General features: G+C 39.5%; 1 protein-coding gene across 9 annotated transcripts in view; it reads right to left on the bottom strand.

Annotated features, from left to right (window-relative positions):
• The window catches only part of LOC124861593 (histone deacetylase 4-like), a 77,673-nt gene that overhangs the window by 22,004 nt on the left and 39,340 nt on the right, over positions 1–16,329 (bottom strand). For 7 of the 9 annotated variants that reach the window (XM_047355450.1, XM_047355451.1, XM_047355453.1 and 4 more), the window contains 3 exons: positions 13,905–14,055; positions 10,321–10,444; positions 8,027–8,145 (listed from right to left, as the gene is read on the bottom strand). In XM_047355450.1, coding sequence (XP_047211406.1) covers positions 8,027–8,145; positions 10,321–10,444; positions 13,905–14,055 — 394 coding nt within the window. The remainder of the gene's footprint in view (positions 1–8,026; positions 8,146–10,320; positions 10,445–13,904; positions 14,056–16,329) is intronic. The other 2 variants (XM_047355455.1, XM_047355449.1) reach the window with 1 other exon arrangement.

The raw sequence follows: 16,329 nt of genomic DNA, 5'->3' as shown, positions 1-16,329 counted from the left end.
AGGAAGATGGAGAGGGAGGAAGAGGTTAAGGGAGGGAGGAAGTGAGGGACGGAAGGACGGACGGAAGGAAGGAAGAGAAGGAGGATGTGAGGGACATAGGGAGGGAGTGATGTAGGGAAGGAAAGAAGTACGTAGGAAAGGAAGCAAGGAAAGGAGGAAGAGAGAGAAGGAAAGAAGGGAGGAAGCAAGGATGAAAGGGTGGATGGAAAGAGGAAAGCAAGGAAGGAAGGACAAAAAAAAAATTATATATATATATATATATATATATATATAGACTGTGTAGAACCCTGTCCCTAATGTGACCAACTCCATAATACAAGAACTTTTAGTCCCATGCAATGTTCAGAGAAATTACACAAACTACAAGAACCACAAGGCTCCTAGAGGATGATGTCTGGTATTAATGCACAACACCCATGTTTGAAGAAAACCAAAGAAAGCAACTTTCGGGCATGGCGGTGAAGGAGTTATGCTTTGGGCTTGTTCTGCAGCTGCAGAACCTTGACACCTTGCAATCATTGAGTCATTCATGAACTCCTCAGTATATCAGAGTATTTTAGAGTCTAATATGAGGCCACTGCAGAAGCTTGGCTAAAATTGGGTCAAATTTTTTCCACAATGATGTGCCCTGCAGGTTTCAAAAGCTACTCGATCTTTGGGTGTTCTTCCTTTTTATATGCAGCTTTGCAATTTCGACTCTATGGTTGTTTTATTAAATAATGACAGGAATGCTTTATGTCTTTTTTCACACTTCAGGTTAGATTTAAAAAAATTAAAAAAAACTAGTGAAAAAGCATCTGCTTTAACCGTACATGATTCCTGGTGAAAACGAGGACAGAAAAGTGTCAAAATAAATGTCGAAGGAGAGGACATTTATTTTTAATTTCCTATGCCTAAAACTTTGCCCCCTCTATTTTTTAAATCTCTAGTCTACCAATCAGCATAATAAAAAGCTGCATTTTAATGCAACAACCTCACAAGCTTCCACCTTAGGCTTTGCACACGTATCTGTTATGGAGCACCTTCCACATAGCTGCCCCGTTATTAAAACCTCTTTGCAAGACAAACTGTTACACGCTGCTGTTCATTTAGCCTGCAATTCATCCCTCCCACTGAGATGCTTCTGAACAAGCCAAACTCATATTTTCCCAAAGATGAGCTAAAAACGCAATTAGCTCCAATTTGGGAGCCGTGTCTGACTTGCCTACATGGCATTTTAGTCTTTTGTCTGGGCTGTCACGGACTTGTGAATGGAGACAGGGAGAAGGGAACGCCATGTCACCTTGGCCAGCCCGGCAGGCACTAATGCTCTGTTTACTTTGTCCAGACATTCATCAGACTGGAATCTTTTCATTATTCATTATCTAATTTTTGGACATCATGGCCAAAATCCACATTATGACACAACCAGATTCATCTGCTGCTGAAACCTTTCAATATAAAACCCGAGGACGTAGAAAATTCAGAAAGCTGTGCTCCATGCAAGAAAAAAAAAAATTCCTTTAGCAAAAAGTTGTAGATTTGGTCCCGTTTCCAGTGTCAGGTAAAAATAAATGTGATGAAAAAACGAGATTAGTGTGAAATATGAAGTGTGAAGGTACAGTAGGACAGAGAGGGATAGAAAGCTCCTTCCAGTTGGAGTCAAACCAATTAATGTAGACAGGAGTCTGCTTGGGAAGCCAATTTAATACAACTCTAGTAAAGGGTTGCATTGATCACATTTTAAACATTTCAGTAAAATTATTGGTCAAAATGAATCCATAAATTTCTCCCAATTAATTTTGAAGAGTATAAATTAATTTAGCTTTACAGTGCTTTCACACTGGAACGCTTTGCACTGTGCCAGAGTACGGTTTCTGGAGCGGATCACGCCATTGTGAACCCATCCCGGGTCCTGGAACGGACCAGAGAACCGCATCCTGGCACAGTTACGACTGCTGGTCTCGGCATGGTTTATCCGGACCTGGTAGCAGTTCAATTGAAGTGTGAATTTCCCATTTCCCCCTTTGTGTCACGTGTAAATGTTTCAGATTAAAATACATTTTAATATCAGACAAGTATGACTAACCTGACCCAAAGTGAAAAATTAATTATCGTTTAAAAACCGCTTTTTGCATTTACTCAGTTTATTAAAAACTGGTTTCATTATCTGAAACATTTGAGCGTGACAAAAGACATCCACGAGGGGGCAAAAACCTTTCCAGGGCGTTATATGTCAACCAGTTTAAACGTTTTCTAACTTTTTATACCCAAAAAAACTGATTGACACATTTGTTTCCTTTCATATTTAAAAAAGATGGTAAATACACATAAAAGGTCTAAATACAAAGGAATCTTTTACTGCAGTAACGTAATCTTACACTGAAAATTGGAGAAAAATCTAAGCGTGACAAATTGCTCTAGCCTTAAACAAATGATTACAAAATCAATGGTGCCACCATTAATTACTCTTCATTGTAAACTCTCTAAAGCTCACTTTTAGAAAAACGCAGTCGTCAAGCCTTCCTAATTACCATTAGTCGCTACCTACACACTAACTGGCCATCGCGAGGCATGCCAGTAAAACAAACTAAACTCTACCAGGACTCTGAGCTGGAACCTTGCACTTTGGTCGGATAAGGCTGAGATTGAGGTTTTTTTCCACACAAACACTCCAGGTAGTTTTAAAGTGAAAGAAACGATAATTGTGGAAAAGCATTTCATATCCACTGTTAAATACGGGGGAGAATGTGTGATGCTATGGGCTGGCTTCTCCTCCAAAGGCACTGGGAACCTTGTCAGTGAGTCTTACATACCAGCACAATTCAGATAATGCTTTGCTAATAATTATTTTTTCCACTTAAGTTTAATAAAAACAAAATTCTGGGATTTTTTTTCCTTACTGAATTAAATGTTTTCAGGCTTTTTCCACATCTTTAGCAGGTTGGCCAGTGAGTGTAGAGGAAACTGTACATGGGTAGTCGATGATGCCTTCTTCTGCAGAGTTAATGAGGTCTAGAACTGCTTTAAAATGTCAATAAGGAAGCCAATTACTTCTAGAAAAGCCCCTTAAATGAGACCAAACTCTTCATGTTGAAGCTGTGCTGGTGTGAACATAGACACAGAAGATAGGTTCACGTTCAAGGTAAGTGTTTGACTATATCCAAACCTAAACAACAGTTTTAGTATCCTTTAATAGACTTGATTTTCCCTGAATTTGATCTCAAAACAGCTTCTATTAGCATGCAAAATAAAAACAAAGCCCCGGGACTGACAGGAATAATAATTAGCACCGGGTGAAACAGAAGCGTTTGGTTTCGGTTTCAGCAGAGTGACAACACATTTGAAAAAGAGAATGATCCGGTGTGACAGGAGCCCGAATGATCACAGCAAAGATGTACTGAAAGCCAAGTGGAATCGATCCAGAAAATGTCAATACTTGTGAAAAGAGGTTTTCTCTGTTATCTGAGACAACTGAAGAGAAGACGAGACAATGGGGATGTTTACAGAAATGCAACTGCTGCTAAGCAGTGTGGTGCTATATGGAGAAAACAACAATGCCACTTTAATTAAAGCTTATAGTTAGAAAGGCCTACGTTATCTGGAGCTATGTGTGTAGTTATGCTGCTGGAGGACTAATAGACCATTTTCTCCCCACACACTCCTCCTACTCTCTGTTTTTTGTACTATTTTCAATTATAGATGGTAACTTAGCTTTTTATTTCTGTTCTTTTTCCTAGATAGAAAGTATCAACAGCCCAGTGATTCTTGTTAGGATGTGCCTTGTTTCTGAATGGAGCTATTGACTGGCTATTGCTGCCATTAACTCTGTGTACTTTATGTTTTTATCCTAACTCGGTGCTGCTGTGTTGTTTTGCTTGATGTAGCAACTACAAACATCTTCCCCATAGAAAGTATGCCTCATTCAGTACTTCTACTTTTTGGCTGAGTCTCTTTCCTGGATGAAACCATTGACAGAGGTATGGCTGCCTCTAAGTGTCTCTCATTGTTTAATTTCTTTTACTATAGAAAGTACACCTGGCTCAGCACTTCTGTGTTTAGCTGTATCTCTTTCCTAAATGCAGCTATTGAGCTACTGCTGCAAATGACAGTGTGTATTCTGATTGTATTTATTTCCTGAAGAAAGTACCGCTGGGCCAATGTGTCTGGATATAGCTGTGTTGACTTTTTTTTGATGTGCCCATTAATGGAGCTACAGCTAGCTCTAAAATATGTTTTTTTTTTCCATTGAAAGCTCTCCTGGCTAATTGCATCTGTGCTTGGCTTTGTCATTTTCCTGGATGCAGCCATTGATGGAGCTACTGCTGCCACTAATTATGTTGGATTTATTTTCAATAGAAAGTACTCCTGCTTCAGTGTGTCTGGGTTTAATTGTGTCCTTTTCCCTCTCCCCGTTCAGTCACAGCAGGTGCTAGCTTTCTTGCTGTTGGGAAGGAGTGCTTGCTGAGGATCAGGGGATTGCTTCAAAGTTAACGACTGATTCGATTAGCTGGGTTACTTTCAACCAACTGACATTATATGAGCACTTGAATTTCACTGTTTGTTGTGAATTGCCTGCGCATGACTAAAGCTGAATTGAATCACGATTAGCTGAAGGAATATTTCCCTCATTTCAAAGGTGGATCGGCAATGATCTGTATTATGATCGCCGCCTACATCATTTCGCTCGCTCCACAGACGGCCTATTGTTGCCATCCTATCAGAAAATGACTCACAACAGAATCAAAAAGCTGTACATCCAGATAGCGGTGTCCTTCATTCAGGACGCAGCTTGTTGCTTTGCATTAGTGGGCGAACCGTACACGGCCAGACTGCCTATCTGCCATTGTATCCATGCGGAGGACGGGCTCAAATCCCTGCTTGCTCTGCCAGGAGCAGTACGCTTCGCTCTGCCTCTATCAAAGGCCACTGTGAGTCAGAGGGCCTCACGCTTCTCTACCTAAGCTACGTCTCTCTGAGGCATCTCTGTGTGTTTGAGCACATGGTCCACACAGGGCATTATTCATATGTATTCATGTGATGCTCTCTCACCCCTCGCTGTGTAATATGTAGGAGAGGTTAATGAGTTTAGGCCTCTATCTGGATGACACTCTGGTTTTTAAGAAGCCCCCTTCTGTCACGCAAACAGTTTTTCTACCATTTTTCCGTCAGATGATAGGGCCTGTTCCAACTGAAGTGTGGGTAATCTCAGGTGGTGTTTTCAGCTGCAAAACTTAAAAACCATATTACTGGTCAGAAAACATTTATAGCCTATTCTGTTGTTGCTAGTGCAGACATATTTTAAAAAACACCAAATGGAGGACTTTCTGTTTTTGTTTTTTTCCTTTTTCAACCCCCTGCTGGAAGTCCTGGCTTTGAGTCTTTGACTTTACAACCTGGCGCTGATATAAAAGGAGCCTCTAAACTATCCCGAGCTGGGATTACCATAAGCAAACTCCACAAAGCACGTCATCGCTGTGGGCAAATATCAGGGTGGTACAGGTTCTCTTCACTCCCAGCAGCAGAGCACAATCCATGGCATTATAAAAGTCGGGGAACGAACCAACGCTCCAGAGCCATCTTTTCACCTCTTTTTCCCCATAAAGCAGGTTTATTTTGTGAGATCATTGTGCCACATGATGTATTTATATCTAGCTTGCCAGCTCTAGTTTTCTGTGCTATAATCTTTCATTTCAATGCTGCTGGAAAGAGATCTCCATCCTACCTGCCTCAGTATCCATGTCCTTCACTGCCTTTTTTTACTCTCACATTTTTTCCTCGTCTTCTGCTCTCCCAGGTTGGAATGTGGCTGTGTGGGCCAGTGTCAACTGCGGTCTATCCGCCATCGTAGCCGGCGACTTAAAGCCTTGGAGTCTACAGGGCCTGGCTGCAGCCGCCTACCACTGCGCTAAGTGAATAATTGCACTGTAAGATGACCGCCGCTTCACAGCTACACCGCCGCAGCACGCCGTTCACACTTTGCACACCCGCACACAAAGCTACACTTATAAACATTGGGAACAAAAACAGATGGAAAACAGCTGGTTTTACTTTGTGCCTGAAAGATGTAAGACTGTGAGCCACAAGCAAATCTTTTTCCAGTGGGGCATTATGGAGTATTTTAGCTGCTTTACAAAGATCTGTCAAGATCTGGCCAGAATCTAAAAGAAAACATGCAGCTCAGTGCAGCACTACTGCTGCAGCATAAAAGGGCAAAGTACAGCAGTAGTTTGTTTATTTTTCATCTTGACATTTTACATGTAAGAAAATATAACCAGTGAACACAACAATCAAAATAATTAATCAGCATTTTCACTTGTTTTCCCTACAGTGTGTTAAAAGACAAACATCAAACAGTATCAGAATGATAAATTCCTATTTCCACCGTTTTCTGGTTACTTAATGACTTTTTCCTAGTAAAAAAAAAAGGCTGTCTGTTTTCACTGCAACTACTACAAGATTAGCTACAGCTTAGCTAAAGTAGGTCTGTATGAGGCACAGAAATGTGCAACTCACAAACCTTGGGTTAGTCCTCAGGAAGGTCCCTGCACTCAAATAACAGCTTTAGGAAGTGGTCCTACAAGCTGTTTGTGTAGTGCTACAAAAATACACAATATTTGAGATGCAGCGATCCGGCTCACACTGGCCAATACCGATTTTTCCTTACTTCTGAGGTGTTTCTTGCCCATTCTATTTTTATATTGAAGGGCAGGTAACACCTGCACATACAAACACATTTCGGTAAACTTATTTAAACATGAAACATTGACTAACTGAAAAACATTGGCTGCAGGTTTTGTGATAAAAGCAGTAGATTTGCAAAAAACAAAACAAAAAATGAAGGAAGTAAGAAAATGTCCTCAACTTTTATGTTATTTTTGCTAATTCCAAAACAAAGTGCATCACAAACTGTTTCAGGATTTCTTTACAGATTGATATAAAAGTGGGATTTTTGAGTTTTGGCGCATTTGATGGACGTAAAAAAAAAAAAATCTGTTTTTTTTAGTATCTGTTTTGCTAATTACTGGTCAGAATCAAGTGAAAACAGGGAAATTTGATCATTGGCTGACTGACTGTTGCATCGTTATATTCTATACTTAGCTATCTTAAAAGCAAAGCATGGTGATGCGATCAGTCAGTGATCAAAATAAGCCAATTTTCAATTGATTGCCTCTAACCAGTAATCGTCACGTCAAATTGTGAAAAACTGAGATTCCACCCCATTCATTAAATGCATTAAGACAGAACAACTACATGTTTTGGGTCAATTATTAATCAAAAACTGCACGTATTAAGGTGAATACAGTTACGTTTAATTTTTTATTTAAAATAAAGCAATATCAAAATAGAAATCAACCAAAATTGGAAACAGCAGGTCTGATCTTAAAGAAAATCAGAAATCGATATCGGCTATAAAAAGGCTGATCGGTGTATCTTTACAGGTAGAGTGGTCGAAGAGAAATGAAAATAAGAAGCTCTGACCAGAGGAGAGTAGACTTTAGGTTTATATCTACATTTCAACCCAAAATCATAGCCTTTACTCTGTAGCAGATCTTCCCAACATCAAAATAACCCACAAAACATCTAAATCTGTTAAATGAAGTTTGTTTTGTTAAAATATTACAATTACTTGTGAAAATATTACAATTACTATCCCTTTAAGCATCAAGCCCCACTTTGATAACCCTTTTCCAAAAACATGTGCTCTAAAAACACACCCTGAAGGCAAAGAAATACAAAGACATCTTTACAAAAAAATCAGGTAACAAAATCATGAATCTCTTCCCACTTAACTGTAACTGTTGTGCTTCACTACCACCTACACTAACTCTTTAACACTCTCGTGTGGGGGATGTTGGAAGACCCTGACAGCCTAATGTGGATGTGATTAATGGTGCAGACCTCTGATGCTGTCTAAAATATGCCAGACATGAGTCTACACTGCAATCACTGGCCATAACAGCTCCAAAAAGATATCTATGTAACCATGCATGCAGCAGATCCACCAGCCAGCACCAATAAATCTATGAGTTTGGCAAAAACGCACCAGTCTTTCGCAGCGGGAAGTCATCCCGGGGGTTGTAGACGCCCAGCACAGGGTGATTGTAGGTGGACACGCCGGTTTGTGGAGGCGAGCTCTGGTCCAGAGAGCTATGCTGGGTTTTTCTGCAGAATTAAAAAGCAGATACAAATCAAATGAATAGAACAACAACAAACACGCATGTATTTTTAAAAGAAACCATTTTCATGGCTCTCACAGACCTAAATGATTAAGGCATCATGCAAATCGCTTGGCAAGGATGCAGACATGTGTCACCATCTGCTCACTTCCTACAGTACAAAGTGCCGTTTGCAGAAAACTTAAGCCACGTTTGGCTTTGGCCCAAATCCATGTTCCTGACAAGAGGATACACAGTTGTCTCTTCCAGAACTTAGTGGGAGGGCGAGTCCAAAGAGTGAGGTAATTTATATTTAAGTTAGGAACAGAGGCAGAAATACACAGACACTGTATTACTCTGAGCTGCTGAAAGTCAACGCTCGTGGGTGTTTCACTGGGTCACACAATATTCCGTAACATTATTTATTCCTTGTTCTACTGGATTTGTAATTTATGAATTTATTCATGGCATTGTGCAAAAAAGTATGATTATAGAGATGATCATTTTGAAAGATCTAAAATTTAAAGCTCCAATATATTAATAAATCACATTATATTTATATGCCAGGTAAACAGGAAGTGATGAACATTAAAATCAGCTTAAAAAAATAAAACCATAAAATACATAACAGCTTCTGTTGTATTTATTCTATAGGAATTGTTAGGGATGTCATAATGTATAGCAGGTCAATTTCTCCTTAATGTGCAGGGTTTTTTTTTCCACTAAATAAATTCACTAAAATTAAAGATCACAACTTTCATGAAATTTTGCTGCTGCAATAAAAGATTCATTTATTTTAAGGCTTTTTAGACACATAAATATAGTAGAGTGCAAATGTCTTCAAATGCATAATTCCTGAACTCTAATCTTCAAATCAGAAGAAAATCAGAGAGTATTACAGCCTCAAGCTTCTACATTCACCAGAAAAGCATCCCCACAGCATGATGCTGCCAGCATTGTGTATCATAGTGGGGAAAATATGCTCAAGGTGATGTGCAGGTGGACTTAATTTATTAATTAGATGGCTTCTGGAGACAGCGGATTCCGCTTGATTTTATTTTGGGTTACCAGAGTAAAGGGGATAAATATAAATGATTTATAAAGCTACAGCATTATTCAACCTAGCCTAGTTTTCAGCTGGATAAAAGCATCCCCACAGCATGATGCTGCCACTGTTGTTTCATTGTGTTGATGACGTGTTCAGGGTTACTGTTTAGTTATCTTCTGAAGGTAATTGGTTGCACCTGATCTTATTAAGGGGTGTCCGAGTAAAGGAGGTTAATTAAAAACGCAGAAAACACTGCGGATATTTTTTTGTACTTCCGCTTCTCAATTATGCTCAAAAATCGGATTTCTATAACCTTTATCTCTTTTTCATATAAATGTTTGATTTCCTCCAGGACGTAACATACACAGTGTAAAAACTGTGAATTGAAATAAATTCAAATAACAATAAATAAACCCAAAGGTTTTGTGAGGTGTTTAATCCAGTGACTCCAGAGAAGTGGGAAAAACGTGTGTGAGTCCACTCAGGCAGATCTGAATGGTCTTCTTTTAATTTCTTCACTGGAGTTCACCGAGTGAACTACGAATGTGTTATTATCTGTAATACAAACACAATAAGGTTTAGGCTACAGACTAAAAACAGCACTAAGAGGGATATGAATAAACTCACCTTTCACCTGGGCTTTTATTTCGTGAAATAAGCACAAACTAAACCTGCAGCGATAAACTCACTGGCATTTCATTCAGTTGGATTCTACCGAGGTATATGTCTAAACGATGAACAATTCAGCCGACATGACCTTGCTGTATTTATGCTCAGTCCGACATGTGAGAGACGAACCATGTTCCAAACAAATCTGAATTGGCAAGTGTTGCTCACCTGCAAAAGGGCTCCAGGGATGCTACAATTAACTTCAAGGACTTTCAAGCAAGAGCCCCTATCATCGGGATCCAATATCCTCCTCTCACTTATGTGTCTGAGCATGTGTGTTTGTTTTCTGTGTTCAATCATTCAGTTAGACTCAAACAGAGTGGGTAGGAGGACAGGAAGCATGCGGACAGGTTAAGACACAGTCCGACGCGTCATTATTTAGCTGTCAGTCCACTGTTTTCTCCTGCTTGCAATCAGGTGATGACGCCTGGTTTTAAAAGGGGTGTTGATGTAAATTAAACTTACCGGTACCAGTAGGGAGCATCGTTGGGGAGGCCTCCCTGGTTGAGGCTCCGCTGGGCCAGCGCCTTTTTCTTGTTCAGGACGAACTCCTGCAGACGCATTTTCACCTCAGTGCTGGCCACAGCACCTGATGTACACGGGTAAACATAGGCAGTAGTAAATGTAAGAATTTCCTATGTTTTAAATAAAAAAACAACAACAAACTAAACAAATATCAGGTCAAAACATGTTATACATAAATTAGGTAATTAGGTAACCTTGGATCCTCATCTCAAGTGAGACAATTCTCAACATTTAGAGTCTTCCAAGCCACAATCACAAACTTTACTGACTTTAAATCAGGTGTTTAGGAACAGACCAATTCAAAGTGGTGCCTAATTGTGAAGTAGAAAGGAAATGATTCCTGGTTTCCAAACATTTTCACAAATAAAAATAGAAAAATCCTATATCACCTTTTTTACCTCAATACCCATAAATAAAATCAGGTTAAACCAACCGCCAGCAGAAAATGATCAAACATACATGTCGTTCTCAATTACAAGGTCCAAAATTGATATAGTATAAAAAAAAGCAGTAGCAGATTTTTTGGTCATTAGGTCACAAACTACATTCATATTTCCCATAAATATGGAATTAAACAAATTATTTCTATTTTTGTAAAAGTGGGGCATTTTCCTCTTTGCCAAAACCTAAACATAGAAATAAAATCATGATTATTTAACCATAAAACATTTTTACTGCAGGTATAAAACTTGATGAACTTTGTCTTTTTTAGGACTCATCAGGCAAGAGGCACACATCTGGAGAAGCTACAGATATCTGAAGCTCAGGCAGAAGAGACAACTATTAGAAGTGCAATCGACAAATCTGGTCGCTATAGGAGGATAGTAGAAATGCTGAAATAAAGCCACGAGAAGTCCCCTCTAGCAAGTATGTGGAAGAAGGTGCTCTGGGCAGACAAGAGGAAAATTGAACTCTTTGGCCAACATGCAAAACGCTATGTGTAACTAAAAAAAAAACTAACACTACAATTAACACCCCAATGTGAAACATGATGGTGGCAGCATCATGCTGTGGGGATGCTTTTCTTCAGTAGGTTAGGCAAGTTGGTCAGAGTTGATGGATGGAGTTAAATACAGAGACTGGGGTGGACTTCCAGAAGGACAGCGACCCTAAACGTACAGCCAGAGCTACATTTGATTGGTTAAGATTAAAGCATATTTGGATGTCATAACAGCAAGATCTTAATCTATATGAGAACATGTGACACATATGATGTTCACAGATGCTCTCTGTTCAATCTGACTCATCTTGTGTTATTTTGCAAAGAAGAATGTGCCTACAATCAGTCTTTAAATGTGCAAAGTTGGTAGAGAAATATGCCAAAAGACATATTGGTTCGACCAAATATTGACTCAGAAAGGAAGAATACACATGCACGCCACACTTATCAGATTTCTAACTGTAAAAGATTTCAGATATCAAGTATCATTTTCCTTTTACGTCACAATTATGCACTACTTTATGTTGGCCAATCACATAAAACCCCAATATAGTACATTAAAGTTTTGTGGAGCAGTTAAATTCATGAGTCTGAACCATTTCACAGACAAATGTTTATTTTGTGTTTTAAAGAAAACGTTTGGATATGTCAAGATTTTGGCACATGATGTCAGCTGTAGTTAATACATTTTAATTAGAAAGTAAAGCTATATTTTTTCCCCCTAAGTTTAATGAAGACAATATAATACTAACACAAGCTGTGTTATTCAAAGTCAGTTAAGTCATTATCTGGATTCAGGATGTACTGAAAAAACAAAGAATCATCAGCATAGAGTGCGATAATTCTAAACAGGAAATTTAATAATTGTTGCAGCAGAAATGAAGGAACAAATATGCAAAAGTGATCTTAAAGTTCTGACGGCCGCGACACCAAAAATCACACTCATGCAGATACACATGAAAGCAAGCGCTGCAACCCTCTGACTTCCCGCTGGGCCGATCCCTGAACATTTTCCATATAGTGTGTGAAACCACTCTCAAGGACTCCTGTCCACTTGCTTTCAATGAACTTGTTGAGAGAGACGTCCAGCGGTAATAGCTCAGCCTGGCCCGTGCCAAGGCCACCGGGCTATTACAGCTCGTTCACCGTGGCAAATACATCAGTTCTCCAAGTGAAATGGAAACACATATGAAGCAAACACAACAGTTATTTCAACCTTGGAGCTGTTTGAATGAGGAGCTCTTTCTGGGCCTGGCAAATGTGAACGAGCTGCCTGATGCCTGTTTGACACGGAAAACTATTTACGGAGCTATTTAGCTGTGGAAGTGTCTAGTTTTATTTGTTTTGCTTATATTCCTGTTTTAAAGACAGAATTGGTAACGAGATGTGTCAAATCTTTTACTGTAGTTTCTCCTACAGCTTTTAATCTCATTTCACTCACACTGCCTTGCAAAAGTATTCATATCCCTTAAAGTTTTGCTCATTTTGCTACTTAACCACCACAATCTGAAATGTATTTTTGGAGGGTGCATGAAGTGGAAGTAAATGAAGTGCATTGGGTTGAGCCTCTTATGAGCCAAAACAATCTATCAGTTACAGCTGCAAGTCTTCGGGGTAAATCTCTACCAGCTTTGTAATCTACAGACTGAAATCCATGCCTGTTCTTCTGTGTATAGTATGTCAATCTCAGTCAGGTTGGATGGAGAGCATCTGTGAACATCAGTTTCCAAGTCTTACCACAGATTGTCATTTGAGTGTAGGTCTGGACTTTGACTAGGCCATTGTAACAAATGGAAAATGTTTTAACCTATTTGAGCAGTGTCCAAGCTTCTTGACAAAAAGCGTCACGCTGAAAGTATTCTTGGGCCCCAAAAAAGTAATTTTTTTTAAAATCGAAAAAACATAAAGCAAATTTTATTGTGAATTTTTATATTTTCAACCGCATTTATGTGGAAAAGGGATCTGCAATCATTGTAGATCTGAAACTAAAAAAGGAGTCGCTGTTTTGCCATTTTCACATTTTAGAGGTGGATTGTTTTCTATTCTATGTGTTTAATCTTTTGATAAACCCTAGTTGCTGGCCTTTTGTGGTGCAACTTACTATGAAGTAAGAATAATTGCCCAAAATGTGGTTAAAAAAAGACAAATAGTTTATGTTGTACCAAACAAAACTATTTTCATTTCTCAGTAAAAGCCTTAACAGAGTATTTTTTGAAAAGCCTCCATCTACATCAACTGCCTGTGGAAAAATTTGTAGCATCAGTCGGGGCTGACCTTTCCAGGAGGAATTTATTGACTAATTAGGTTACTTATGAGGGAAATTGGATGCATATATCTTATTTTATCAGAGTACATATTTTTATTTGCTTATTTGTATTTTACTTTACAATTTCGCCCTGCTATGTCCAGGTCATAAAGTCACAATAAAATGCGATGAAGTTTATGGTCGTAATGTAATGTGGAAAGGTTCAAGGTGTATGCATACTTGTGGAACTGTTTGAAACTTGCTTAAACATCAGGCGATATTTTGGTTTCATATGTACACAGATTACAGCTCCCAACATCTCGTCTTGCAACAACTTACTCTCCTGGCCCCGCTCCTTGTTCTTTAGCAGCAGCAGCTTCTGCTCCCTCTGCTGTTTCTCCAGCTCCTGCTCCAGACGGTGGTTCTCCATCTTCCTCTGGTGCTCCAGCAGTTCCTGCTGGTGCTTCAGGGCCAGGAGCTCCTGTTGCTGCTGCACAAAGAAGCATTAGGAATCTTGTCATTAGAAATGAAAAGCCTTCACAGCTTCATAAGACCTCTCCATTGCCTGATATAAACACCCTCATTTGAGTTCTCTTTACAACCGATTTAATTTACTTCCTTTCTTGCTTTAAAAAAAGCATTTTCATTCAACTTCTGCGCTCTCTTAGTTGCCATCTGAAGTAAATAACTCTGACAGCTGTTCAAAGTCATAAAATTAAACCTCTGCAATTCCTTAAAAAACCTCATGCCAAAAGCTTTAGCTTTTAAACAAATATAAGCAATTTAACTGGAAACGAGGTTTTAGCAAAACACATAATCCAATCTGCTTACTTCTTCATCGCGCTGTAAAATCTTTAAAAAGACGGAGGAGCATCTGCTCAATGCTCTAAATGTAAATTTCTTTATTTTTCTGCTAAAAACCCATCTGTGGCCTGACAGCTTGTCCTGCATCCGAAAGGTCAGAGATAAAATCAGCTCCAAAGCTAAAATGTGCCCACAAACACCTCCTCTTCATCACATAAGGGTCCTTAAAAACGAGACAGAGACCCTTGCTGTGAGTCACTGTGCATAAAAGCAACCTACTTAATGGCACGACTGCACACCGAGATGAGTTTTTGCAATAAACAATACAGCGATCCCTTATAGATTCCCTCCTATCAGACAAAGATAAACACAAAAATTATATTTTTTTAAAATAAGGATTAAATTAAGGGTGTATTCACACTTTCCACTTTTGGTCCGCTTTAAACAGACCAGAGTTCGTTTCCCCCATTGGTCCGGACCTTTTGTGCAGGTGTGAATAAACTCAAGCGAACCCTGGTCCGGACCAAACAACCGGACCGAGAACCACTTTTTGAGGTGGTCTCGGTCCGCTTCCAAACGGACTCTGGTGCGGTTCGCTTAGGGTCTGAATACGAATCGGCCCCATTCCAAACCAACTACAGAAAATGTACGTATCTTTGAACTTAACAAGCCACTGTAGCCAGTAACAAAGGTGAACGTTATACTGAAATCATACCTGATCAGCTGTATGTTGCTTAGCAACGCTATGTTGTGGGACAGGGTTCTTGCTTTCTCTGAGGCCATTCCACATTTATAAAAATAACTTTGCAAAACCTGTGTTGAACGAGCTGCTTTTGACTCTCACAATAATATTTCAGCTATAATAACGACACAATAATGGAGAACGATTGCTGCACAGCACGTCTACAGTTGTTTTCCTACATTTCCGGGTCTGCGCTCTGTCCCGCCCCCGTCGTTTCTGTCCAATGGGAGCAATGATTGTCACCCCCGTGGCTTTGTTTACAAGTAGTAGTTCACTTGCAAAAAGTAAAATGTGAAAGCAAACGGCACCAAACAAAAAAAAATAAAGTCTGCTTTTGGTCCAGACCAAACAAGCTAAAGGACTTTCCTGGTGTGAATACACCTTTAATAACTGGTTCTGCCACCCATGGCAGCAACAAAAGCCATCAAGCATGTGATAACTAAAAATGGGTATTGTGTAGGAATTTTGGCCCACTCTTCTTTGCAGAATTAATTAAGCCACATTGTAGGTTATGACAGACAGGTCTGAACTTTGACTTAGAGGCATTCTGACGTGGACTTGCTAGTGGTGACAGTCTCCTTCAGGATTTTCTGCTACAGAACAGCCACTAGGACCTTTATGACACTAAGGCATAAAGGTCCAAAAGCAGCAAGGTTTCCGCAGGCTATCATACTACCACCATAGTGTTTGACTTTAGATATAATGCTCTTGTATTGAAAAGCTGTGTTAGCTTTTCACCAGATGTAACCGGGCGCACACCTTCCAAAAAGGTCCACTTTTGTCTCGTCAGTCCAATAAATAAATCTTGAAAATCATCAGGGTGTTTTTTGTGAAATGTGAGATGGGCCTCTGTGTTCTTTTTGATCAGCAGTGGTTTAACTTGGATCTCCACATTGGAGGCCATTTTTGTCTGGGCTCCCTTTGTTATTGTTGACTCATGAACTGCGACCTTAACCGATGCTCTTTTCCATTAGCAGCTACTCAGCTCAATTCAACTCAGCTCTACTTGACTCTTCACAGTTCGGGTCAATGTGGGTGGGGTGGCCATAGCAAGGCGACCCGAAAAGTAACATGACGTGATTTGTATGCGAAAAACCAACATCTAGCTCCATCTGTACTTTCTTATCAGCCACCAAGCACAAAAATGTGTCTCTCTCATCGTGTTGTGAAAGACTTTGTTTCTCCTCTGTTCCTAAATTTCTTTTTGAGATCGTTCAG

Source organism: Girardinichthys multiradiatus, chromosome 24 (genome assembly GCF_021462225.1).
Source record: "Girardinichthys multiradiatus isolate DD_20200921_A chromosome 24, DD_fGirMul_XY1, whole genome shotgun sequence".
NCBI classification, from domain to species: Eukaryota; Metazoa; Chordata; class Actinopteri; order Cyprinodontiformes; family Goodeidae; genus Girardinichthys; species Girardinichthys multiradiatus.
This window is presented reverse-complemented; position numbering and strand designations above follow the sequence as displayed.